The sequence below is a fragment of the Natrix helvetica genome, assembly GCF_964273705.1.
Source record: "Natrix helvetica genome assembly, chromosome: 4".
NCBI classification, from domain to species: domain Eukaryota; kingdom Metazoa; phylum Chordata; class Lepidosauria; order Squamata; family Natricidae; genus Natrix; species Natrix helvetica.
This window is the reverse complement of record NC_138550.1, coordinates 20,807,008-20,834,583: the sequence shown is the minus strand read 5'-3', so window position 1 is coordinate 20,834,583 and position 27,576 is coordinate 20,807,008. Positions and strand designations below refer to the sequence as shown.

Sequence of the window (27,576 nt, the reverse complement as noted above, 5' to 3'; positions counted from 1 at the left end):
GCAAATTAGGAAGTATAGGTCACGTATAGTTGATATAAAAATCACAATCATCAAATTAGAGTAAAATACTATGTAAATGCCACACAATTTACATAGTATTTTACTCTAATTTGATGGTTGATGAATGTATACAGCCCTGGGTCCTATATACATCAACCTTTTTATTAATTTGAGTGAAGAAATAAGGAATGCTTCTTAAATCTGTCACTGACACAAATTTTAGGAGAATTCTTTATACCCTACAAGACATAAAACTAAATGTGAAAAGATCTTGGTAAACCAGAAAAACAGACTGGGGGTAAAAAAAACCACAAATTGAATACAGTGAAATGTGAACATTGTCAATAAGAAAATTGTCAAATTGGTAGGTATGGATATTTGAAATAATTATGAAAAAGGGTGTTTGTTATACAGAAAGGAAGTCCTGATGAAATACTGTCAAGGAATAGAAGAGTTTTTGTGATCAGAGACTGAATGCCAGTCTCTGAATGTTGTAATGTGAAGAAAGTCAATAAATAGGGCTTACAATGCAGCACAGAATGGAGGAAGCAAAGAACAAGATAATTGTAACCGTCCTGAAAAATCACTACACCACAGTAAAGTAACCATCATTTTTCCTGCCATCCATCCTGCATTTTTATGACTACTGTATGAAATCTAAAAAAAAATATTGGTTCAGCACAGCAGTTTATTATAAACTGAATGTGAGACAGTAGGATATGACTATTTAAAAAGGCAAATGCAGTTACAGCTAAGGCATATCAACAGAACTAAAATAATAATAGTTGCACTTTGTTCTGCATCGGTCAGACCAGTGGTGGGATTCAATTTTTTTTACTACCGGTTCTGTGGGCCTGGTGTTGCTTGGTGGGTATGAGGGGAAGGATACTGCAAAATCCCCATTCCCTCCCAATCAACTGGGACTCAGGAGGCAGAGAATAGATGGGGGCGGGGCCAGCCAGAGGTGGCATTTACCGGTTCTCCAAACTACTCAAAAGTTTCCGCTACCGGTTCTCCAAAACCTGCTGAATACCAGCTCTGGGTCAGACCCTCTTGAATATTGTGTGAACTCCACATTTTTAGAAGGATGCAGAAATGCTGGAACGAGTAATTGTAAAATGTTAGAAGAGTGGGGGATGTAACAGTCTTCAAATATCTAAAATAAGAGCTGTACAGACTTCAGATTCAAAGTTGGAAAGTTATTTTGGATCCAGCATTGTCCACTGAATCTAAAACATTTTTCTTGCTGAAATTCTGAAGACTACAAAACTCTGAAGAGAAGTTACATGAAAGAAAGTCAAAATGCAAGACCCGGAATGAAGAATTTGAAGCATCATAAGTCAGATTCAATTTTTAAAATTCTATCAAGAAGAGCAAAGTGACAATGGTATTGGGTTGCTTCTTACCTTACAGATTGCACAATTATCTGTTTCAGGGTGCTTTTCTGCACTGAGCAAGGTGGCAAATTCTGCTCAAATGCCTAACTTTCCAACTTTATGATTGTAAGATCAAAGGAAATGTAGGTTCATGTATTGTATTATATTTTCTCCTGGGACCCTCTGATGGTGTACCAGATGTATTGTTAACTAAACATTCGCTTCACTTGTGTTTTACCTTGTTTTGCTCAATTTACATCTTTTGATTCTGAAGTTATTGTTGGGTTGAAAGGTTGTTTTACTACCTCTACAGATTTCATAGTGTCTATAGCATGACATTGAATGTAGCCTCAACACATCTGGATTGAGCCAGCTAGGAAGAACATTTAATAGGAGAACAAGACACTTATTCTTTCTTCGTAATAGACAGGATATTCCATACATACTCAATAGTCATCTTAATTTTTCATATGCAGCAGTCTCTCATACTGCAATATTTTACTAAATCAAGTGAAATTGTTCCTGGAGGAAAGTTTTAAATTATCTGTTTAGTAATTTTTAAGGTATAGATGTGTTTTTCATAATGGTTTATTGAAGAGACAAATGATGTATTATAGTGGTTAAGATCTTACACTGGTGATGTTAAAACTTATAATTAAAAAAAGAAAATTAAAGGAAGTGTACCACATGTTTCGGAGTATAAGACGCACTGTTTCCCTCAAAAAATAGGTTGAAAATCTGGGTGTGTCTTATACACTGAATACAGCATTTTTGGCTTCCCGAAACTCCACCCCCTTGCAAAAATGGCATGCATAGCCTTTAGGAGGCTTCCAGAGTGCTCCTGGGAACTGGGGAGGCAAAAATGAGTGAAAAACAGGCTGATTTTTGCTCGTTTCCCCCAGCCCCCAGAAGCACTCTACAAGCCTCCTAAAGGCTATGCATGCCCTTTTTTGACAAAAAAACGGGCCCATTTTCATGAAAAACGGGCCATTTCTGGGAGGTCTGCAGAGTGCATACACTTTTTTGGTTTAAATTGCCTCTTCAAAATCTTGGTGTGTCTTATACTCTGGTGTATCTTATATTCCGAAATATATGGTATGTTTCTAATCTCACCAGAAAACCATATTATAAAGAAAATAAGTATGATTAGAACTGTTTGATTCTATAGTATTTTAATGCAGAAGAAGCAGAGTTCTATTTTCTTGCATGTTGTTGTCTTGTATCACTGCCAATGCTCTCAAGTATCACACATCTAAATCTATCACCCAACATTGTGTATATCTATCCAATTAGCAAGGACACTGCAGTCACAATGTTCCTGAAAACATTCTGAAATAAGGTGGGTATCCAAAACATCTTTAAGGATTCCATTGTCCCTACTTTCAAAAACTGTCAATCCAGAAGACAAAAGAAGTTTATGATGTGACCTGCAGTCAGTACAAGCATGCCAAAAAAAGTAATTCCAAACAATGCAATAATATTTCATTGATTAGCCTACTATAAAATCAAGTTTGTACATGCATAATTTTGAAATCTTATCAAGTAATAATTTTGAAAGCATTTATTTTTGTCATTTTTTTATACTGGCTTTCAATCATGTTCCAAAGAGATTTTAAGAAAACAACTGTAGATTTACTCAATTTCTGTTTTAAAAATAAAACCTTATCTTTTTTGCTTTTTCTCAGAATTTAGTTTTGGATTATTCTTCCGTAGAACCCAGTAATTTCTTGCAGCCATCTAAGATTTCAAAGACAAGCAGGATTTGCCACTATAAATATGATGCCATGTGCGAAACATCAATAACTTTTCCTTCTTCTGAATTTTTAGTTGAGGATTATGGTGGAAAAACATCTCCGCTTAAATAAACAATTGAGCTACCAGGCCTAGTTTGCAACAGTGCAAATAATTACTTGATAGCAACCAAAAGATACAGAAATCTCTACCTCTCTGCTTCCACCCAAGTGATTCTGCAGATGGCATCAAAAGGCATTTCTGGAATTTGGTAGCCCTTGTTTAGTGTATCTTATATTGTGTCTCTCAGGGACGTGGTGGCTGAGCTTGTCAATCAGAAAGGTCGGCAGTTCGAATCCCTAGCGACGCGTAACGGAGTGAGCTCCCATTACTAGTCCCAGCTTCTGCCAACCTAGCAGTTCGAAAGGACGTAAAAAATGCAAATAGAAAAATAGGGACCACCTTTGATGGGAAGGTAACAGCGTTCTGTGCGCCTTCGGCGTTTAGTCATGCCGGCCACATGACCACGGAGGCGTCTTCGGACAGCGCTGGCTCTTCGGCTTTGAAACGGAGATGAGCACCACCCCTTAAACTCAGGAACGACTAGCACATATGTGCGAGGGAAACCTTTACCTTTATATTGTGTCTGAAGTTACAACAGTGATAAAAAAAATTAATTTTGCAAACAGTCCTCTCATTAACTTCCTTTGCAGATCTATAAAGCAAAGGAAAGCTGAAGTAAGATTTAAGCAGAGTCATGGTTTCACTTAGCAACTGCCTTGCTAAGCACGGCTCACAACTGCCGTCCAAGTTGTGAGTCCCAATTATGATTAATTCAGGGGTGTCAATGAGGGCCTAATGAGTCACACACAGGCCACACCCACCCCAGCTCCATGAATGGGAAAAACACCACGAAACATCACATGATGGCAATGTGATGTGGCAAGTTTGACATCCATGCTCTAACATATATAGGTTAAATGAGTACCCATATCTGAGTTAGAGTATACAGAAAATCTCATTCTATTCCAGAAGCACTGCATCTTATTTGTAGGCTTTTAATTGACAAGTATCGAAAATCCAACTTGTTCATTTCCTAAGATAAAATTGCAGGAGATTCTCTGCAGAGCACATCTATCACATTCAACTATATCTTCAGTCAATTTCACCATGGTAATACAAGTTTGGGGTCCCAGTTTGGCCTAGTGATTGGTGAGAAACAGGAGACAGTTCTAGTTGTATCTTACGCATGAAGCTCTCTAGGAGACCTTGAGCCAGTCATTCTCTTTCAGTCTTAGGAAACAGGCAATAGCAAACCACTTCTAAAATCTTTGCAAGAAAACTGCAGGGATTACTCCAGGCACTCACCAGAGCCAGATGGCTATACTGACTTGAACACACACACACCAAAAAGTTTTGGACAAGTTATTAATTACATAGATGAGCTTTGCATAACACATTAAGCAAAAAATATACTGTGGCTGACCAGTCTGCCATTCAATTATTTAATAGCCACAGTACAACATAGAGAAGTATAAACTTCTGAAAACATCAAATCAGATGTTAAATTCAGTTTAGATAAGCATTCATTCAGCTTCAATCTGAAGTGAATGTCAGGAGTCAATGGCGGGAGACAGTTGCCATTTCCCTGGGCTGTTTTATTTGAAACAAAGGGCATTTTATAATATTGCTAGTCCCACAAGATAGACCCAACTAGGAAACCATTGCCATATAGATCGATGCTACTTTTACTGTAAAGCTTAATACCAAAATTTTGCAAGTCTATAGAGAACACTTCCGGTTCCCAGGTTCACATGAGTTAGGGAGAGCCTTGTTTGAGATTTTTTCTCAAGGTACTTTTTCTTGGCTCAGGCTCATTTTATGAGATCATCCTATTGCTTTGAAAGGCATTTCTTCCAGTCCTTTAAGGCCATTGCTTCTTTTTTCTAGAAGTGTGCCTGCATGTGGCCTTGTCTTAAATGTAAGAACAAATCCCCCCCCCCCCAAGATGGAACTTAGTAAAGTCAGTAAAATAACATCTTACCATTTTTGGAGAGCCATATTCACACGTATTCATCTGATTTCATTGGCCTCACAAGAGGTCTGTGATGAATCCTTTCTATTTAAGGACGAAGTAGCAACAAAATAGGTTTTTTTGGGGGGGGGAAACCACGCAAAAGTGCTACATTTTGTTTATTTTCAACCGAAAGCTTACTCATGTTTAATAAAAAGGCACCACTGGGAATCAATTTATCACAGAATTCACAAACACTTGCCCCTCATTGGTGGATTAACATTCTAATGAGTGCCACCCAATACTATGAATAAGTCCCATGGGTGATACTTTTGAGCAAAATTGCCATTTACACAATTAACCGTTGTAGCAATAGTGACTCACACAAACATCAATTTGGTAGGCTTGTTTTAGCCATGGAAACTGAATGGAAAAGTCCTCCCTTGCGTTGCAAATAAATCTTGAAAAAGCCTCTGAAGTCCCCCTCAGTGTTTTATCGTGACAGACGATAACATTGTTTCTCTGGGCATTTGATATTCGATAGAATATAAAAAGAATGGGAGACTCTGTAAATCATACGATGACCCAGCGCCCGTCCCGTCCCACTTTTTTTTAGCTCTAATATGCCCTAAAAAATGTAGTGCTTGACAAGAAACAGGGAAGCCTTGTTCTTTAGCTCCCTTTTCTTTTTTTCTTTTTTTTTTAAAATTTATATTTATTATTTTTACTTATAATGCAGTACTGCAGAGTCGAAGTGACCACACATTCACATTATACACAATTAGTCTCAACCATTAACTATTAGCCTACTTAGTGCATTATCTATCCTTCTGTCCAATCACAATATATACAGTTTGTTCCAATCTTGTCACCTTGTCTTACACCAATCATAAAATCTGTTCCAGACTTCAAAATATTCTGATTCCCCTTTATTTTTAAGTTCAAGAGTGAGCCTATCTGCTTCCGCACAGGCCAACACTTTTCTGATTATATCTAGCTCTGATGGTGTATTTTCTTTTTTCCAATACTGTGCAAAATTTATGCATGCCACAGTTAGTACATGTATAATTAGACAGAGTACATTTTTCTTAAACCCCTCCGGTATTAAGCCTAGGAGAAACATTTCTGGTTTAAACAAAATTTGGTCCCCCACCATTTGTTCCAACCATGATTGAATCATTTTCCAATATCTTTTGGCTTCATTGCATGTCCACCACATATGATAAAAAGTGCCTGGTGTTTTTTTACACTTCCAACAATTTGGGGCCAGATTTTTAAACATTTTGGAGAGCCGTGCTGGGGGGGAGATGCCATCTGTAGAACATCTTATAAAGATTTTCTTTATACTTCATAGCCATTGTTAGTTTCCAATTAAGTATCCAAAGTTTTTCCCACTTAGCTAATTCCACATTATAACCAAACTTTTTCACCCAGGTGACCATAGTTTCTTTGATATGTTCCTCCTCGAGTTTATATTCCAATAAAAATCTATACAGCACTTTGATCAACTTGTTTTTTGTCTCTATCAAAAGTTTATCTAACATTGTGTAATCTTTAACAATACCTTCCTTCTTCCTATCCTATGCAAACCTTGATTGTATCTGTAAATAAGACCACCATTCTACTTGTACCCCTTGTGATGCCAATTCTAATCTAGTTTTAATCTCCCCCTGTCTGTTCAATAACTCTTTATATGTAACAATATTTTCCATATTAATTAAATTTGGGTGTATGTATGCTTCCATCGTAGATAGCCAAATGGGTAGCTCCCTTTTCCTTGGCATACTACTTTACCATATTTTTTCCTTCCTTCCTCCCTTCTTCCTTCCTCCCTTCCTCTTCCTTCCTTCATTCTTCCTTCCTCCTTCCATCCATCCCTCCCCTCCTACCTACCCTTCCTTCTTCCTTCCCTTCCTCCCTTCCCTCTCTCTCTCCCCGTTCCTTCCTTCCCTCCCCTTCCTTCCTCCTTCCTTCCCTTCCTCTCTCCCCCTTCCTTCCTTCTCTTTCTTCCCTTCAGTCCTCCTTCCCTTCCCCTTCCTTCCTCCTTTCTCCCCCCCTTCCTTTTCCCTTCCTTCCCTCCCTTCCCCTTTCTTCCTCCCTTCCCTTCCTCCCTCCTCCTTCCCTCCCCCTTTCTACCTTCTCTTTCTTCCCTCCCCTCTCCCTCTCCCTCCTTCCCTTCCTTCCCAATAGCACCTGCTAAAATAGCAACCAGGCAAGCGGCTCTCCTTCCGCGCTAGAGGGCGCCGGAGCGGGCTGGGTTACCGGGCGGAGGAAAGGCGGAGCTCCAGGAGAAAGAGGCGGTCGGGAGCCCAGAGGCCTAGGCTGCTGGTGAGTGGACCGGCTGCGAGCCGACGGAAGGCAAGGGGAGCGGGCTGCCGGGGAGGGGAGCGCCAGCGGTGGAGGCAGAGCCTGCTTTGGGTAGCCGAGAACGGGCGCACGAATAGGGGTTACGGCTTAGTCTCCAGGGCCTCCCACGAGGGTTTGTGGCCGAATGGCTACCCTGCACCCGCCCACGCGACATCTACGTTTCGCCCGGGCGGGATATGCAGACCCAGCCCGGCCGATTAGTTCCGAGTTTTAGCATGGCGTTCCTCTGTCTGCAAGCAAGCGGCCGACCGCCAGATGGCAGCAGCGAGAGCGCTCTTTGCTGCCGCCTACTGGTCGCCTCTATATTCCTATACCTGTACTGGCGTGCCGCGTGAATGCAGAGCTTTTTGATCCGCGGTGCAGCGTGACTTACAAAGGCAACCACTGAAGGCCCATTTCTGCCTGGGCGCCCAAAAGATGGCATCAAAAGAATGTGAGCAGAAAAGAGGAACCTTTGCGGTTTGAGTCAATAAAGTGGAAGTAAGTAAAGAAGTAAGCACAGTTATGGTTTCACTTAGCAACTGTGCCTCCCTAATGCCAAGTTGTGGTCCCAATTGGGGATCACTAAATGAGGATTATTGGCAAACAAGTATATAAAATGAAAAAAAAAAAACCTCTTGCTTTTGCTTTTCATTCATAAAAATCTTTCATGGCAAAATACTTGAATTTTATAGCTAAGTTGTTTACCTTTTGCCAATTCCATTCAGCTGATAAAAGGCCTTTAATCTCATGCTTTATGTCTAGAAATGAAGGATGATGATGATGATGAAGAAGAAGATGTTCCTCAGCTTTCATCTGAAGCTTTAACTGCTCTGCAGGAGTTCTATGTCGAGCAACAGCAGAGAGAAGCCAAGACTACTGATAAAACTCACAGTTATTCTGTTGGCTCTATTGAAGAGGACTGGGTAAGCATTTTTGCTAAAATACGTTAATGGTGACTCCTGTGTAGAAAGGCCCACAAGTTTTCACTTCAAGTTTCCACGAATGGAAGCAGCAGGGAGTAAGTTTCCAGTGAGCTTAGAGCACTGATTACTGATTTTTAAAATCATTCATTTTAAATGATCGTTTAAAAAAATCATTTTTTTAAAAAAATAGTATGTGCACCTTGGCAGCCATTACTTATGTCATGGAGTAATCATGTTAGTCCAGCTTTATTTCCCATTCTACAGCTATTGCATTCATGGCTGCTATGAACTGGGGGCAGATACAGATAGTCCTCGACTTACGACCACAACTGAGCCCCTAATTTATGTTGCATAGTTATTAAGTGACTTTTGCCCATTTTATGACCTTTTTTTTTTTTTTTTTTAGAAAAGAATAGAATCCTTTATTGGCCAAGTGCGATTGGGCACACGAGGAATTTGTCTTTGGTGCATATCAGTGGTGGGTTGCAGGCGGTACGCCCTGGTATGGGCATACCGGAGCCTGCCCGGAGCACCGGATACCATTCCGATACGGTGCTCTGGAGGAGGCCATCTGCCCGCCAGAGCTCGTTACTGGTCTTTTAAGTCTTTGGCGCTTCTGCGCACATGCACAGCACATACAGCGCCTGCGCAACGCTCCGCTGAGCAGCTGGAGCGTTGCGGTGGCTCGTGGAAGCGGTAAGATGCATGCGGCGCTGTGCACATCCATGTGGACGACGACGCGCCCGTTCCAACTACCGGTTGGAACGGGATCTGGAACCCACCACTGGTGCATATGCTGTCAGTGTACATAAGGAGAATAAAATGCATTCATCAAGAATAAAAAGATATAACACTTGGTGATAGTCAAGGTTACTAATAAGCTATCAAATCTCATTAGGAAACAATAAAAACAATATAAATTGAACGATACAAGCAACATGGTTATAGTCATAAGTGGGGAGAGATAGATACTAGGAAGGAAGAGAAGAATAATAGCAATACAGTCATAGTAAATTATTGACAGTGTTGTGGGAATTAGTTGTTAAGCAGAGTGATGGCATGGGGGGGGCGGAAACTAAGTAAATCACTGCAGTTGTTAAGTTAATAACATGGTTTGTTAAGTGAAGCTGGCTCCCCCTTGACTTTGCTTAATCCAAAGGTCGCAAAAGGTGATTCCATGACTTTGGGAAACTGCAACTGTCATAAATGTAAGTCAGTTGCCAAACATTTGAATTTAGTGTCAACTCAAGAACATGATTGAATTCATAGAACAATTTGTGAATGGTAGCTTAATTCAGTGGTATGCCTACTCACTCTTAGTTTTTCTTTGAAACTAAATTGATTTTTAAGATTTCTGTTATTTCTGTCTTGATACCATCTAACTTGAATCTAACTTGAATCTGCCAGTATTTCAGTACCAAGAATCCTTTTTAAAAAGACAATGGAAAAAAGGAGAAGGGAAAGGGAGAAAGGAAATAGGTGTAGGAAAGAAACAAAAAGCAGTGACTTCCAGCTTCTTTTGGTGCAGTAAGATGCATGATAGTTATACTATTAACTTTTTACTTATATAAAATAATTAATACTGGCCATTTCTATAACAACAACATACAAAATGATGAAAGCCCAAAATCAAAGTTCGATTTTTTGTCTCTTTAGAGCAGGTGTCAGCAACCTTAAATACTCAGAGCCACAAAGGTACTAACTGGAAGCCCCCCTTTCAATTCTGGAGCCAACCGGAAGTCCAGTTTTCCCATCATAGTCTCCTCCTAGCGCGGCGTCCTTTTTCCTCTGCTGAACAGAAGTCGGTTCTCCCACCATAAGAGTCTCCTCCTAGAGCAGCATCCTTTTTCCTCTAGCTGTCCTAACCGAAAGACCTATCAATTGTGGAGCCAACCAGCGACAGGGAGCCGCAGCAGAGGGATGAAAGAGCCACATGTGGCTCCATTGCTGACCCCTGCTTTAGAGCAGAAAAACCAGAAACGGTTTCCAAGTGGAAACAAACTTATTTACATTCTTTCCCCTAATTACTTGCGGGATCGCATCCTCCCACATACATCCCTGCGGCCAATTCGCTCACACAGGGAGGGACTTCTCCTGGTGCCATCCACTAGGCAATGCCAACGGGCGACACCAAGGGGTAGGGCCTTCTCTGTGATGGGCCCAACCCTCTGGAATGACCTCCCCCCCGACATTAGAACCACTTCTGATCTCCGCTCCTTCCGGCAAAAATTGAAGACCCACCTGTTCCGATTAGCAGGCCTGGCATAATTACAACTGTCCCTCCTGGCAAATGTATTATCATCTGGTTATTTTAGGGGTTTTTTAATTTATTGTGTCTATTTTAGGGGTTTAAAACTTATATTTATATTAGCTTTGTACAGTTCTTTTAATTGTATTTTAACCTCCTCCATGCCAACTGTACATATTTAACTTTTTATTGTATTTTGTTATATTCTGTATGGACTGTACACCGCCCCGAGTCCCTTTTGGGAGAGGGGGCGGTCTAGAAGCATCAAATATAAATAAATAAATAAAATAAATAAATAATGTGTATAATTTACTTTGCCGTGTCCACCAATTCCGTCATCCATTCTTCCCTGGATGGATATTAATTCTTTAAATTGGCATTTCAAGCAAACCAGACCTCTGGGTTGTAGCAAATAATCTTCTAGGAATGTTACTGAAAAAGTTATGCTGTTAACATTTGCACTTTTTTTTTTAACCCTTTCAGCAACTGAGCCAGTTTTGGTATGATCCTGAGACAGCATTTTGTTTAGCTGATGAGGCCATAAGAGCAGCTGGGAAAGGTGGCAGGTAAATTCTGTTGGCTTCTGTGACTATCTTATAAAAATGCTGCTTATTTATCTATCAACCCTTTCTTTTCAGCGCATTAAACTACAAGTAGTCCTTGATTTGCAACCATTTGTTTACCGACCATTTGAAGGTAATGGTAGCACTTTAAAAAGTGACTTACTGCCGGCCCTCCCACTTAAGATAATTGCAGCGCCCCTACAGTCACATGATCAAAATTTGGGTGCTTGGCAACTGGCATATGTTTATGATGACTGCAGCATCCTGGCTCATGAGATTATTTGTGACAGCCTCAGCTGACTTCTGACAAGCAAAATCAATGCGGAAAGCTTTATTTGCTTAATGCCTGCAAGGTTCACTTTTAACAGCTGCAGTGATTTGTTTAACAATTGTAGCAAAAAAAATATATCACAAAATCAGGTTCAACTCCCTTTACAACCTCCTTCTTAGCAACAGAAAGTCTGGTTTGGAGTTGTGGTTGTAAGTCCAAGATTACATGTATGATGTAGTTTTGACTAGGGGGGGGTCATGGTTAAGACACAGGACTGTCAGATTGAAGATAAGAGTCACTAAGTAGTTTTTTTTTTTTACATTGAGCTCTCAAGCATCTACAAACGGCTCTGGATCGTCACAATATCCCACCTTTCTATTTTACGGATAAGGGGTTGAGATTGTTCTTTTAATGAGCCTTTGATCTATGGAAGAATCCAGAGCTTTATCCAGGATTATCAGGGCTGGGGGGAAATATAAAAAAAAATAAAGAAAATGACCACAACTATGCAGTTAAGGCTTTGCACATTTTTACATGCGTAGAAACAATGGCGAGGCTTCCATCCTGTGTTTGGGGTTTCCATCTTCAATTTCTGACTGTCTTCTCCCCCCACCCTCATGCCCCCACCAGAGGTGAAATCCTACCGGTTCCAGCCAATTAGCCCAAAAGCAGTAGTAAAGAAAATGCTAAAAAAAAGTTCCAACCATTGCCCGGCACAGCTGATGATCGCACAGCTGATTGTCAGAACTTTTTTAAAACTTTTTTAAGCATTTTTTTACTACCGGTTTGCCCGAACTGGTGTTTAAAAAAATGCTTTAAAAAAGTAAAAAAAGAATTCCGCTGATCAGCTGCGTGACAATCAGCTGTGCTGCGTAATCATCAGAACTTTTTAAAACTTTTTTTTTACATGCGCATACGAATCGAACCGCTAACACTTCCGGACATCTTACCCCTGCCCCCCCCAATGGTGGGTTCCAGATCCCGTTGCAACCGGTGCGCTGCAATGGGGCCGGGCATCCACCACATGCACATGCGCAGCGCGCGCATGTGTACTTAGTGACCGCGACGCTCCAGCTGCTCGGCGGAGCATCATGCAGGCACCGTGTCTGTGCGCGAAAGGCCCGATCGGCTCAAATAGAGGTCAGGTGGGCCCTCCGGAGCACTGTACCAGAACGGTACCTGGTGCTCCTAGCAGGCACCGGTACACCCCCACCACTGCCCCCCCCCTAGACATTTTTGCCTTCATTAGCGCAATCATCAGGATTACTTCCGATCTCCGCTCCTTCCGTGTACAGCTGAAGACCCACCTCTTTCAATTATCTGGCCTGGCTCAATCGTAATTTCTCTTATTCCTCCTAACTGTTTTTTAAATTGTCTTTAAATATTAATTCTTAATTGCATATTGGGTTTTTACAATTTGGGGTATTTTAATGCTGATTTTTAGCTGTCTAAATGATGAAATTTGTTACCTCCTCCGTGTATGCGTGTATGTGTGTTTTGTATTTATGTATGTTTATGTGCTGTTATATATCTTTTATGTTTTATGCTCCATTGTACGCCGCCCCGAGTCCTACTTGGAAAGGGAGCGGCTAATAAATCCAAATTATTATTATTATTATTATTATTATTAATCAGCAGTTTTTGATGCACAGAACTCTGAGGCTGGTTCTTTAAAAAGCCTGTAATATTTGGACTTGTGTTAACCACAAGTGCATAAGAGAAGTGTACTTAGAATAGTAGAAATAGAAGCAGCATATTTTTGGGAAACCTTGTCCTGTTTAATCCTGTTCTATGTATAAACAGATTGACAGGGTCTATTTATGCTTCAGTCCAGAAGGTACATGTTACTTTTTGAGGGGTAGGTTATTTCTAAAGTTGACTTTGGTTACAGGACTATGCATATTCACCCAAGAACAAGACTGCACTGTGCAATGAATAATTATTTAGTATTTATTTGTAAATAATTATTCATTCAGTTCTATCGAATTGGCACTTTCCTGTCTCTGGTGAGGGGCAAATAATTCTGCCAGTGTGTTATTGAACAAGAGTGATGTTTGTGAACTCACATACGTAGTTGAATTCAAGAAAAGGTGTGAATTAAGCATTTTAATGTATTAAATAACCACTTCTTTCTTTGCTTCATTATCCTTGCCAGGATAGCTTGTGTCAGTGCCCCAAGTGTTTATCAGAAACTGAAAGAGCAGGATTGCCAAGGTTTTTCAACCTGCATTTTGGAATATGACCAGAGATTTTCTGTGTATGGAACCGAGTATATTTTCTATGATTACAACAGCCCTTTGAAACTTCCAACCCACCTTGAAGCACATAGTTTTGATATTGTCTTAGCAGACCCACCTTACCTGTCTGAAGAATGTCTCCAAAAAATAGCAGAAACCATCAAATACTTAACTAAAGGAAAGATTCTGCTCTGCACAGGTACATCACTTGTTTTCTCAAATTCATTTGCCTCAGTCGTTTTTGTAAACGTAACAGTAGCCATTTGTAAAATCATTATTATATAGCTGCGTACACTGAAAATAAGTTTATATAGAACAGGAGTGTGAAACTCAAGGCCCGGGGGCAAGATCTGGCCCGCAGGGTGCTTAGATTAGACCTACTGGACCACTCTGAAAACAGCGAAGGACTGGCCCATGGTGCCTGCCAGCAAAAACGCAGGCGACCCTCCCGAGCTCTATTTTCGCTGGCAGAGGATTGCAGGAGGCTGTCGCAGCCGAAAACTCAGCCCGTGAGCCCATTTTCACTGGCAAAGCACTCGGGCCACCACAGGCACCTCTGACACAAATAACATTGAGCTGGCCACACCCACACTGGCCGTGCCCCCCCCTCCCCGAGGTCAAACACAACTATGATGCGGCCCTCAATGAAATCAAGTTCGGCACCTCTGCTATAGAAGAATGTTCTGATAAAACTTCAGGTGGTCCTCACTTTGTGACTGCCTCATTTAGTGACCATTTGCAGTTACGACGGATGAAAAAGTAACTTTTATGACTAATCCTCAAATTTACCACCTTCGCAGGTCTGTAAAACAAAGGAAAAGTGAAGTAAGATCCTAGCGACAGTTGCAATGTCACTTAATCACTGCTTCTCTAAATGACTTACAAGGACTACCTGTAATTAAATATTTCTCCTATCATTGTTGTGCCAAAGGGGACCTGTAGACAGCATTTGAAGTTGGGGGAAGTAAAAAAAAGGGAGAAAGTACAGAGAAATAACACAAACACTATCAGAAATATCAAAGCGCAGCAGCTTTGAGTATAAAACTGTAACTGAAAACAGGTAGTTAAAGATTTAGAGGAGCAGCAATAACTCATTTAGATCATACAGTAATTATGAAGATGGATTGAAGAAGTTGATGGCATTTGGCATACATTTCAAAAACATGCTCTATTTCACCTAAGATACATATCCAGGTAATCCTCGACTTAATAACAGTTCATTTAGTTTCCATTCAACATTACGACACTGAAAAGAGTGACTTGTGACCATTTTTCAAACTTACAACCATTACAGCACCCCCTTTTGTTCATGTGATCAAAATCCAGATGCTTAGCAACTGACTCCTACTTATGACGGTTGCAATGTTTCTGGGTCACGTGATCACCTTTTGTGACCTCCTGACAAGAAAAGTCAATTGGGATGGCCGATTCATTCAACAACCATGATGCTAACTGAACAACTGCAATGATTCACTTAACAAATATGGTAAGAAAGATTGTAAAATCGAGCAAAACTCACTTAACAAACGTTTCACTTAGCAGAAATGTTTGGCTCAATTTTGGTCGTACGTTGAGGACTGCCTGTATATTTTTGGCATGGTATGACCAGATATGGGGGATGTGGTAGAACTAATCTAGGTAACTCAGTGTATTTGATTTATTGCTTAAAAGAATGCTGCCCAAAGTGTTACTTGATTCAAAACATATGGTAGAACAAATACTCCTTTTGGGTAGGTTTTCGTGGCTGGTATCTGTTAAAACAGCCATTCTGTTTTGGATTGTATTTTTATCACAAGGTTCCCGTTTGGGAACTAATCAGCTCTTCCCCACAGTGAAGGATTTGTAAGACAAGAGAAGGTGAAAAAATGGATATCCTGGGGAAGTCATTTGAGAAGAATTTGCATTTTTGATAGCTTTATCCTAACAATGGTGCTGTCGGAACATGTAGGTAGTTCTCGACTTACAACTGGTTGCTTAACAACGTTCAAAGTTATGAGAGAGCTTTTTCATGTGAAAAAATGTTGAAAAAACGAATTACAGTCTGGATTTGAAGTTACATTGAGCCCATCCCCACAATCATATGACCACATTTTGGGCACTTAGCAACCGGCCTACATTTACTGCCATTTGCAGAGTCGTGAAATCACAGGAGAAGGATTTACAAATAAATACATTTATTTCTGGTTTCCAGTAAAAATTGTGCCGTAGCAAACAATGAGTTTGCTACATGACCACCATGCTTGCTTTACAACAGCCATGTTTGCTTAATGACTAACACAAAAGAGGTTATGCAATCGGGCACAGTCATGGGCGACTGACTTAACAACCTTGACTAACAACCATAATTGCAGGTTCTGTTAATGGTCATAAGCAGGGGTGGGCTTCAAAAATTGGAGCAACGAGTTCACTGCCCCATTGCTTGGTGGATGTGACCATAGCGGGCATGGCCTACTCGGCCTCCTGCACCATGGCAGGGGCATTTTTCATCCTCCCCAGTCTCCAGGGGCCTTCCTCGAGTCTCCGGGAGGGTGAAAATTGCTTCCCCCGGGCTCTGCAAGCCGGAAACATTTGCAGACTTCCAGAACCTCCGATAGGGCCATTTTTCCCGCTCCCCGAGCCTCCGCATGGGCCCTGCACTTACCTGGTATGGCCATGTGCAGACTCCTGGGAGGGGTGGGATGGGAAGAGCCAGCCAGGAGTGAGATTTGGGGGTTCGCGGAACCACACAGAATCCATATGAACCCCCAGCAGCCCACCTCTGGTCATACGTTGAAGACTACTGTAGCAGTTTCAATGTGGATAGCAAGAAAGAATTTTCATTTTTACACCCAATTTAGGAGCTTTCTGGGAGCATCTGATCGGACCATAATTGGAAATACATAAAATCTGTTCTGATCTAGCAGGTCTACTCTAAAGTTTTGTTTTGTTTTTCCAGGTTTAATCATGGAAGAATATGCGGCTAAATATCTTGGTGTGAAAATGTGCAAGTTTATTCCAAAACATGCTCGGAATTTAGCTAATGAATTTCGATGCTATGTGAATTATGATTCTGGACTGGATTTGGATTCTCTCTCTTGATAACCCAATAAACATCAATCGGATTTTTCAAACTTTAATGATTTTTCCTTTTCTGACATGATGTATTCGTTAAATTTTTTTGTTTCTGGTTACATTTCAGCTGATATGAATTCCTTTGTAAGGGAGATAGGCAATTTTGAAATTTGATTAAAAAAATATTTTTCTATGTTTGCTTTTTGGTATCTTATGTAGAAGGAATTGCCATTATCCATAATTAGTGTATAGTGTTGATTTCAATTATTTAAGATACCTGTATTGGATTGTACAGAGCTACCTGTCTGAAATAGAAAAGGGATGATAATTATTTCAATATATTGAATTCCTCACACTTTTCAAGAAGTTCAATGAATATTGCTGCTTTCAAGCATAAAAGACCATCACTGCATTAAAACATTAGGAGTGCATTCACAATATTATTTTACTATACACCATTCTTCATGATCTTCATTTTACTTTCTACAGTAATATATGTGTGAAGCCACTTAAAAACATCTTTTGATGGAGGAGATAAAGAGTTTTCTGTTTTCGACTCCACACCGGACTTGACAGGGCAAGCTGCAATAAAGTGAATTTTTTTAGACATCGATAGTTTTATTACCTGCCTTGATTTTGAGGCTAACAGAGTTAAATTGGATTGCAAATGAACTGCAAAATTGAAACAGCGATGTGGAAGTGCCCCTAGAAGTCTCCCCCACCCCCACCCCATTTAAAACCATGCAAGATTTGGTTTTTGTCATCCTTGGTGTCTTCTGTGTACGGCACGCTTGCCACAGGTGGCACGTGGAGCCATCTCTGAGGGACGTGAACCGTTACCCTAGGTCAGCTGCTGCGTGCATGCGTGCTCCGCCCAGCTGATTTTCAGCCTTCGAAGGGCCTCCGGAGGGCCGGGGAGGTCGTTTTTGCCCTCCCCAGGCTCCAGGAAAGCCTTCCACTGGGCCTACCAGAAGTTTGGAAGTGGGCCATTTCCGGTTTCTGGAGGGCCAGAGGAGGCCGTTTTCACCCTCACTAGGCTTCAGGAAAGCCTCTGAAGTCTGGGGAGGGTGAAAAACAGGCCTACCAGGCCTACTTACGGGCCATTTCCGGACTCCGGAGGCTTCAGTGTGACCTGCTAGGCCTAAAACAAGGCGGGCGGGTCATGCACTCATGCGTGGGGGGGCATGCAGGGGGGATTGAATTATGGGTGTGGGCACGCACACTATCACACACACGTGCATGCTTTCGGCATCCGAGCCAAAAAAAGGTTAGCCATCACTAGTAGTAGAAAATATGTGTGTGTGTGAATGCATGCTAAATCTGGATTTTCAAATATTTGAGTGCTTTCTGTAACTACAGTGAATCTTGATTTTTCAATGTTTTACAAATGAGGGCCATCCTGCCATTGACGTTTGTTAAATTGTGTATTTTAATATTATAAAATAGTTTAATATTTATTTCCCTATAAAATAAATGTTGACATGGAAGAGAAGAAAGGCGCATTTGACTTGGCATAAAACACTGCCTCATAACATGGATTGCATTCATTATCTTCAGACTACAGTCTGAGACCAGATACTATTTTTGAAGTTTGCATTTAAGTTGTCAAATAATTTCCTTGAATTGGAATTTTTTGTAACACAATCTTTGCTTAATTCCCATGATGCATAAATTGCCTAAAGAAATACACAATATAAGTAATATCAAAAGGAGGGAGAGGGCATTTATCATCATAAATTGAGGACACAGACAATATCACCCAACCTTTCTGAAGTTCTTTGGAAATTTAACCAATTCAATGAATGCAAAGATCAATAATGTCTCTCGGGTTATAATAAGGTTAGAAAATAAAGTCAGCATGCAAAGCTCAGATGTAAGCAAGCTAAAACAGATGAAAAGAAAAGCTGAAGAACTAGAAGACCAAAGAATACCTGAGCAAGAAATATCACCTAGAAACAAGGAAAATCAAGCTAGAAATAATAAAGTAGCTAATAACAGCTAAAGCCAAGACGATCAGCAAATGCATATTTGCAGAATCTCCAATTTCAGTTGAATTAGAAACATTTCTACCAATCTGTCAATGGACAGATTGCAATAAACCAGACAAAACCTGACAGAAGAAAGCAAATTTCTGATCGCAGCTATGGGGCAACCCAAAGAAATACAAGAATGCAACTTGAATAAAAGAGATAAGAATTTTTAAAAAAGCTGAAATGGGGGAAAAACTTGCAATAACAGCAGAAGTGGTTGAGAAAAGTCAAGGAAGATCAAGAACTGGTCAACACCAGATGAACTGCATGGTTTAGGTTGAATGGTCTACACCTACTCATTGCCAAGCAGTTTAACAATATACTACGAGGAGGTAAAATTGAAGATAAGTTAACATCTGGAAAAAGTTATCTGATAACGAAAGATCCAACAAAGGGGCAGCACCAGGCAACTACAAGCCAAATTACCTGGTTACCAACAACTTTCAAATTGTAACTGGTTTGGTAGTTGATGTAGTCCAACTGCGTCTAGTTGGAAATCAGCTCTTTCCACTTGAGCAGAAAGAGCTGTGAGTTCAGGTTTTTGTTTAGGTAATAGTACCAAAATACATTTTTAGAATCCGTCTTTGACAACAGTGAATAGGAAATCAATTTTCTGGCATGAAATAAATTAAAATCATATGTTTGCCTTGATGAAATCATGTGTCATTTCCACCCACCTTATAAAGTAAAGACTCCGTGAGTGGCTTCAACTGCAAATGTTCCTGTTTTTCAATAGAAATACAATGTGAGCCATATGCTTGGTCTGGGAGATAATTTAAAGAGAATGTTTGGTGGGAAAGGACACATATCAATGATGGACATAGAAACAAATTCATCAATTGGTTAAGCTGTCTAGATACACAGGACACCGTAAATGATTAATCTGTGATATAGAAGTTTAAAGATTTCCAGAGACACAAGAGAATGATAGGAATCCAGTACAGATACTTCAAAAATTCTTACCTACATTGTTCCTTAGATTTTGATTAATCCATCTTGTTTCCTAGATGGAACTGGTACTTTAGGAATTCACCATAGTTCTGTTTTATTTCCGTATTGTATGCCCAGGAAGAAAATACTCTGTTTTGCTTGAATTCTTGCTTGGATGCAGTGGCTCTCTACAATTTCAAACAAAGGGTTTTCACATTGACCAGAACTTGATCTTCTTGTCTTTTGGATCAGGACAGAATGAACCCACTTAATCTCTGAATAACAGCCTTATAGAAGACAGCTATCCTTTCCCTTCAGTTTTCTCTGTTGGGATAAATAAATTGTTTTTTCCATTCTTTCTAAGATTAATTTCCAGGCTTTTCTTTTTCCAGCCTTCTCAGCACATGATTCATAATTGCCTTAGAGCTGGACAGTACTGTACCTAAATCTGATTATCTGTTTTGTCAATATCAGTTGAAGAAAAGCACATTGCTTGAAATCTGCTTCTGATTCTTTGGTCTCATCATCTGCTTTTTATTTCTATTGCAAAAAAGTAAGGGTAGAAATAAAACCTTGAGGTTTTTTTAGAAGCTAAGTGCAAAATTGTCATTTCATTATTGCATTTTATGGAGGGAGAGGGAGATGGAATGATGGAAACAGGAATCCAGTCCCTCTTCTGAAGTGAGATCCAATTCCCAATCAAATGCAGATTTAATCACCGATTTGTCACAGTTTGCTCTTCTTCCCCACCTTATAGCTGTTACAAACAGAGAGCTCCAAGGATAGTCACCAATGAATAATTTGGAAATCAATTTGAGAAATGCGAATTTAGTGTGGCAATTGCAGTTGGGGGAAAAGGAGCTTGAAATGATTAAACTCCAGTAAACAGGGCTAAGCAGTTTTTCCTTGCATCTTGCTGCTTTAGGAGGTAGTAGCAGATGCCTTGTGCATACACAATTCAGAGAACTTTTGCTATTCAAGAGCTTGGCTCTTGTTTTCCTTGAATTCGACCATTTCTCTCTTTTGAGAAAGGAATGCCAAGAGACATTTGTCTGCCTTTTGTTTTGGTTTTTTTGAACTCTCTATGATTTCATTTTATTGCTGTCCATTTATGTATTCCCAAAGCTATTACCAAAAGTTAAAATAGTTTAGAGAGGCAATTGGCATATTTCCAGGTGTCTGAAAGGGCTCATAAACCAGACAATGTTTTGCTTTGCACAATGAGAAGTAACCTCTGTCACAGGCAGCTTTTCTCCAAATTGGGGCTCTTCAGGACTTGGCCAGCTACTGCAGTGTAGCTGAAGGTTGTCTGATTGAGGTCATCTTTTGTAGTATAGATGGCAAGATTTGCTTCAGCACAAATGATGTTTCAGGATCACTGTAATCTCAGAACTATGGCTAGCATGGGCCAGATTAGGATGTAAACAGGGGTGGGCTGCTGGGGGAGAACCTCTAGCTAAGGTTCTGTGCAGTTTGGAGAACCCCCCAAATCCCACTCCTGGCTGGTCCTGCCCACCCCACCCACCCCTCCCAGGAGTCTCCATGCAGCCTGTTTTGGATGCAGGTAAATGCAGGGCCGCATGGAGGCTCAGGAAGGGCGAAAAACAGGCCTACCGGAAGTTCGGGAAAGCCTCCAGAGCCTGGGGAGGGCAAAAATGCCCCCCCAAACATGGTACAGGAGGCTGACTAGGCCCCTCCCACCATGGCCCCACCCAACCAGCAACTGGCAGAGAACCCTTTGCTAAAATGTTTGAAGCCCACCCCTGGATGTAAGCCCAAACTTAAAGTAAAACCCAAACCTGAATGTTTTTAAACAATGGTTATTTATTCTATGAACATCAATTGATTAGTACTTAATATTTCTATAGTTGGCAACCCCCTTTGGTACATTTCTGCTAGAGCTAATAAACAACCAAGATCAATAGCCACTGACAGATCTATTCTCTGTACATTTATTTAGTTCCTTTTTAAAAAGCATTTAAATTGATATCCATCAGCAAGCTTAATGTATTCAATAGTTTTTAACAGTTCTAATGTAATTCTAGTGCTTTTGACACAATACCCTATTCAACTATTTTTTGTCCAGAATATAAGATCCTATATACCATGTCAAAGTTACTTACACTTAAAAAAAATCAGTTGCAGATGCATAGCTAATTTTTCAGCATTTTTTGAAAAAAATGTTTTAATTATTCACTTATATTGTTCTTGCTTTCATTTTCAGTGGCCCTCACTTGCATCCTGTAAGGATGTAGAGAAAATGCAATGAAACATTGATTTCTTAGACCACTGAGTGGGGAGGTGGCATCCACTAAGTTTGAATGTTTGCTAAATCAGAATTTGTCATTTGCATCAATGTATGTCATGTGTGTTATGTAATTGATACGAATAGCATAACTTTCAATAACAAGTTCATTTGATGGATAAACCATCCAAATGAAAAGTTTGTCCATTGTATCCAAAACCTATTGAACCAAGATTTTATTGTACACAAAAATCTATGCTGCGTCCCTGCTCAGAATATCTTGAGTAATTGATAGCAAAGCCCTGAAATATAGAACATCTATCTAGCGCTTGTAAATATATTTAAATGCTTCAATGTAAGTGTTGCCCAGCATTGCAATTGTCCAGGATCTGTCAAATCTCCAGTTATGGGGAGAAAAGCATCTTGCAAACCCCACTGTTTTTTAGGTAAAGGTAAAGGTTCCCCTCGCACAGGAATGCTAGTCATTCCCTCTAAGGGGCAGTGCTCATCCCTGTTTCAAAGCAGAAGAGCAAGCACTGCCTGAAGATGTTCTCTGTGGTCATGTGGCCGGCATGACTAAATGCCAAAGGCGCACGGAACGTTGTTACCTTCCCACCAAAGGTGGTTCCTATTTTTATACTTGCATTTTTACATGCTTTCAAATTGCTAGGTTGGCAGAAGCTGGGACAAGTAACGGGAGCGCTAGGGATTCGAACCGCCGAACTGTCGACCTTTCTGATTGACAAGCTCAGCGTCTTAGCCACTGAGCCACCTTTTTAAAGGAAGTACAATTTTAATTACAATTGACCCCAAGTTCTGTGAAATAAACTGAGACGAACTCTGTTTCAGGAAGTGGAGATTACAGTTCTCTGAAACGGAAGTTATGAACCAAAACATCCTTTGTTTCTGGCCTCCTTTCCATTCCTCATTTGGATACTGGCTTGTCATCATTCTGATTCCCCAGCAATTTTACTGCTCTTTTATCTATGCTGGAATTCACTTGCTGTGCTTCTTTTTCATGTTCTGGTACACAGGTGCAGCCCACAGGAATGGAGACATAATCCTCAGTGTAAACGTAGCGGCCGCCCGTGCAGGATGTAGTTCGGTGCAAGATGACTGTCGGCATGAAGACTGGCGTACTTCGAAAATGGAGATTTTCTTCTCCATAATCACCTGTAAGACAGCCCTTGCACAGGCAGTAGGCTTCAGGAATGTATTTTGGATACCTGGTAGAATCGTAGGAGATTCTGTGCCAAAGGAAATGAAGAAAGATTTCACTAAGGAAATTTTGTCCCAATTCGCCCCCCCCCCCCACCTCTCATGCGGCTCTTTGTCCCTCTATTACTTGGGTAGACTTGAATGGAGCAGAATGTTGAGATGTTCTTTACATTATCATGCTGTTATTAGGCCAAGAGGAAAATAAACTAAGCTAAGAACTGGACAATTTACTGTCACCTGGAATAATGCAAGTTGAGTTCTCTTGTTTGGATCAAACATCAATATGGAAACGCTTGGAGATGATGGGTACAACTACACAATCAGCCCCCCTTTTCTATTTTATTATGTCATTTATTTTAATTTATCATTCATGCATTCATTACATTTCTAGGCTGCCTGACTCCCTGCCAACTCTAGACAGCTTACAGATAAAAACACAAAGAAAAGTCACTGGCGACTGGAAAAACCTATGCCTCATGTGCAAATAGATTGTATACCCACTTTTCTTTTAAGAAAAGGAACTAAGAATTGATGACTGGCTGCTAGGAGTAAATATTGTCTAACACAAGGGTGTCAAACTTGATTTCATTGAGGGCCGCATCAGGATTGTGTTTGACTTCAGGGTGGCAGCTTGACGTCACTCATGTCAGGGGTGCCTGTGGTGGCCTGAGTGATCTGCCAGCTAAAACAGGCTCATGAGCTCCATTTTGGGCTGCAAGGAGCTCAGGATGGCTGCGTGTGCCTCTCCCGAGCTCCATTTTTGTCAGACACCGTGGGCTGGTCCTTTGCTATTTCCAGGACGGGCCCGTGGGCCAGATCTAAGTGCCCCGCTGGCTGGATCCAGCCCCTGGGCCTTGAGTTTGACACCCCTGGTCTAACAGAACTGCATCCTCCCATATTCTTAATATTAGCTTTAACCCAACTCTTTTTCTTCTTTCCTTTAGCTGTTCTTTTAATGGATTATGAAGAAATTTAGGCTTATTTTACACATTTTATGTAAAATGAAAGCTCGTTTGCTATAGTAGTTGAAGCACCATGCTGGAAACTAGGAGACTGCTTTGGAGGTGAAGCCATGGGGTGACCCTGGTCAGTCACTTTTTCTATGCCCTAGGAAGGAGGCAGCACTGTAAAACACTTCCACTTAAACCCACTTTAAAATCTGAAAGGTAAGGAGGAGGAGGAGATGATCAGGTTACCTATAGGACCAAGGGGAGACACTGTTGAGATTGATAGGGAGCCGGTATTTCTTGTCAGTAGTCAGCCTGCCTCCCACTGGACAACTGATGTTCTGGTCATTTTCCAAGGGCTCCAATTGCAGGGTGTGATGGAAGGCACTGAGCATGCCAGCTGTGAGTCTTCCATACAGCTGTTCCAAAAACTCCTCCGGTCGGTCTGCACAGGATCGAGAGCGCATGGGACGCTTGCTTATTTTGACAGCTTCTACTGTGGGGAAACTCAGCGCACACAAAAGTAGAGAGACCAGTATCCATCCCTGTAAAGAGAGGAGATGAAACAAAATAAAAGATATTTCTAACGGGGTGGGTGGATGGAGAAACAAAGTTACTCACTCCCCCCCCCCTCAAAACGCTACAGAATTTGACATGCAGAAAAAGAATGTTGGTTAAAAACAATTTCAGGGAGTTTTTCTTGATGATCATATTGTTTGTTTAAGCCTGAATTTGTCAACATGGCATCTGCAATCTTCTCCAATTCTTCTGCCAGAGTAAGTTAATTTTGTAACCCATATCCAGAGATGTGGTGTAGTGGCGAAGCTACTGGGGTGGAAGAGTGGGGTGATCCAGGTTCTAGTCCTCCCTTACTAATGGAAGCCGTCTGGATGACCTTGATGCTTTAGTTTGGATTCCTGTCCTATTGCAATGCTTTAATTCAAGTGTTCTTTTCTACCTCTTGGTTTCTGGCCCATTATTGCTAGAAACTGACTCAAGAACTTCCTGTCAGGTGAAAAAGAGCAGGATCACACATGAAGTTCAAATTAAACTGATTTAATATTACTCATGCCTATGCACAGGATAGGACTATTTAGATGCTAGAATTCAAGAGTGGTTGGACTCAGTCCGCTTGTGGCTAGGTAGTGAATTGTCTTTTGACTCCCTCTTCAAGTTCCGCCACTTCTGTTCCTTGTAGAGACGGCTATTTCCAAAGGATTGTACTATACTTTGGAAATAGCCATCCAGAATCATTGGTTGAGATGGGTAGCTACAGAAATTGAATACATGAGTGTATAATATAATTTACATAATATTTTATAATATAAATATGACATACCTATATAATATTACATATAATTATATAATATAGCTTGGAAAGGTGTTAGAACACAAACACAGGATCTATAAAGCTTTCACTGTCCAGAATATATCGTTACAATCACAACCGAAGCATTGCAGAGCCTTCATGCCCATTAAAAATAGTTTACATGCGGAATTTTGCCCCAACACCTAAGGCTATCCTTGTTTAGCATCTTACAATGCTTTAGTTTGTCCTATTTCCATGGTTGGATTCCAGTGTTCTTTTCTATTACACGTGTCTATGGAGATTGTCAATCATCCAATTCATGGCTGTCCCAAAAGAACTTTTTTCAAGAGGCAACTGGACTTTCTGGTTTTTCTTTGAAGACGTTAAGCTTCCCATCCAATATTCTTCAGCTCTTCTTTTCCACCTTTTCGTTTCTTTTCTTTCTTTTCTACCTTTTGGTTTCTTTTCTTTCTTTTCCACCTTTTCGTTTCTTTTCTTTCTTTTCTACCTTTTAGTTTCTTTTCTTTCTTTTCTACCTTTTCGTTTCTTTTCTTTCTTTTCTACCTTTTCGTTTCTGGCTGAAATGGCTAGATTGTTGCTAGAAATGTGCTCAAGAATTGGTAAGATCAGCTACAACGGGGCACCCAAGTTATTCGTATAAAATACGTTTCCCCTGAAGCGCCAGCGAGGATCGAACGGGGCTCGTTCAGGCAGACGGCTCTTCTGGGCTTATTCTCCGCCTGTTACTTTCCATAAAGCAGCCTGGCGGCCAACCGTCGCAGTTCCGCCACTTGTTACTCACCGCCGCCGCCCCGTCTCTCCAAAGGCGCGCTTGTACTCGGCTCGTCCCGACAGCTGGCCGTTTCGCGCTCAGCCCAAAGCCCCGAGACGAGCGCCTTGCCTGCGCCTTCATCTTACCCCGACGACGCCCGCTCTTTTAGTTCCCACGCGAGCTCGCCGAAGAAGCAGCGGCAGCAGCGGCGGCGAAAGGAAGCGCGGCGTTTCGGCGGCTGGGCTAAGCCGTCCCGCTTGCCCGCCAAGCCGAACGGGGAAGAAGCGCAAGAGCCAAAGCGACCCAGGCCGGAGCAAGCGGCTCCGAACCCGTCGGGTGGAAGTTGGGCATCGCGGGCAGGTCAAAAGGCCTCGCCCCGATTCCTCCCCGCCTTGACACGCGTCTTTACCTTGGCCGTCTGCATGGCAGGGACGCCTCAGCGCGCGGAGCGGCGGGAAGGGCTGGCTAGGCGACCGCTTGGGTCCTCCTGGCCCTGGAGGCGGCGGCGGGGGGGGAGTTGGAAAAGCGTCCGGCTTCTCGCAGCAGGACCCCCGGCTGCCGGTGCCAGAACCCTTCAAGGCTCCGGAAGAAAAGGGCCAGTTGCTCGAGAGCTTCCCTCGCTGGGCTGACTGAAGCGGGGAACGCCGCCGGGTCCTTTCGCGCGCCCACCCGGAGGGTGACGTCTTGCATCGGAGCCCCGGGACAAAAATCATCTAAGCCATAATTGGATGCTGTTGCAGCCAGATTTCGAATGACGAAGAGCCGTTGATTCAACAACGCGGGTAGAAGCCCACCTCACCCCCTCAAAAAGAGGGATGGAGTTGGGGAACTCCAACAACTGGCCTCCAGAGGTGGTGGGGGTTCCAACACTGGAGGATTGGACAACCATTTGTCTGTAATGGTGTAGGATCTCCTCCTTGAGCAGGGGGATGGGTTAGATGACCTCCGAGGTCCCTTCCAACTCTATTATTCTATAAGGGTCTCCTCCTTGAACAGGGAGTTGGACTACAAGACCTCTGAGACCCTTCTAACTCTGTTATTCTGAGTAAAGGGTTGGACTACATGACCATTGAGACCCTTCTAACTTGTTATTCTGTAAGAGTATTCTGCTTGAGCAGGAGTTTGGATGACCTCCAAGGTCCCCTCCAACTCTTGTGATTCTATTATTCTGTAAGGGTCGGCTGCCTTAGCAGGGGGTTGGACAGGACTAGATGACCACCAAGACCCCTTCCAACTCTGTTATTCTGAGCAGGGGGTTGGACTAGATGATCTCCAAGGTCCCTTCCAACTTCATTATTCTATTATTCTGAGATGACAAGATGGTTGGTGCTTAAGCCAGTTCTTTATCTGGATTTCTTTCTA

At 41.5% G+C, this 27,576-nt stretch overlaps 2 protein-coding genes and 1 long non-coding RNA gene across 5 annotated transcripts; 1 reads left to right on the top strand and 2 right to left on the bottom strand.

Annotated features, from left to right (window-relative positions):
• Positions 1–157: 157 nt before the first annotated feature.
• LOC309392247 lies at positions 158–7,443 on the bottom strand. The gene is made up of 3 exons (XR_014175404.1): positions 7,315–7,443; positions 5,152–5,226; positions 158–3,822 (listed from the first exon to the last, which is right to left on the bottom strand). It is a non-coding gene; the product is annotated as an uncharacterized lncRNA (long non-coding RNA).
• EEF1AKMT1 (EEF1A lysine methyltransferase 1) lies at positions 7,245–16,828 on the top strand. Of its 2 annotated transcripts, none has more exons than XM_081953286.1 (5): positions 7,245–7,449; positions 8,233–8,393; positions 11,125–11,207; positions 13,631–13,911; positions 16,648–16,828. In XM_081953286.1, exons 2-5 carry the CDS (start codon positions 8,235–8,237, stop codon positions 16,788–16,790), a joined length of 666 nt encoding a protein of 221 aa, XP_081809412.1. In that variant the 5' UTR covers positions 7,245–7,449; positions 8,233–8,234; the 3' UTR covers positions 16,791–16,828. The 2 variants fall into 2 exon arrangements, with proteins under 2 accessions (XP_081809412.1, XP_081809413.1); XM_081953287.1 differs by lacking the exon at positions 7,245–7,449 and adding an exon at positions 7,823–7,968.
• Positions 16,686–26,361, bottom strand: IL17D (interleukin 17D). Of its 2 annotated transcripts, XM_081953285.1 has the most exons (4): positions 26,245–26,361; positions 24,383–24,678; positions 23,002–23,215; positions 16,686–16,827 (listed from the first exon to the last, which is right to left on the bottom strand). In XM_081953285.1, the coding sequence occupies exons 1-4, from the start codon at positions 26,353–26,355 to the stop codon at positions 16,825–16,827; spliced, it is 624 nt and encodes a 207-aa protein (XP_081809411.1). In that variant the 5' UTR covers positions 26,356–26,361; the 3' UTR covers positions 16,686–16,824. The 2 variants fall into 2 exon arrangements, with proteins under 2 accessions (XP_081809411.1, XP_081809410.1); XM_081953284.1 differs by lacking the exon at positions 16,686–16,827 and having other exon boundaries at positions 21,653–23,215.
• Positions 26,362–27,576: the final 1,215 nt, after the last annotated feature.

Coding starts and splice junctions, on each gene's coding strand:
- IL17D (XM_081953284.1), bottom strand. CDS start 26,355: ATGAAGGCGCAGGCAAGGCGCTCGTCTCGGGGCTTTGGGCTGAGCGCG. Junction 24,679..26,244: donor GGAGAGACGGGGCGGCGGCG/GTGAGTAACAAG, acceptor CTCTCTTTACAG/GGATGGATACTGGTCTCTCT. Junction 23,216..24,382: donor GTCTCCCCTTGGTCCTATAG/GTAACCTGATCA, acceptor CCTTTGGCACAG/AATCTCCTACGATTCTACCA.
- EEF1AKMT1 (XM_081953286.1), top strand. CDS start 8,235: ATGAAGGATGATGATGATGATGAAGAAGAAGATGTTCCTCAGCTTTCA. Junction 8,394..11,124: donor GCTCTATTGAAGAGGACTGG/GTAAGCATTTTT, acceptor TAACCCTTTCAG/CAACTGAGCCAGTTTTGGTA. Junction 11,208..13,630: donor GCAGCTGGGAAAGGTGGCAG/GTAAATTCTGTT, acceptor TATCCTTGCCAG/GATAGCTTGTGTCAGTGCCC.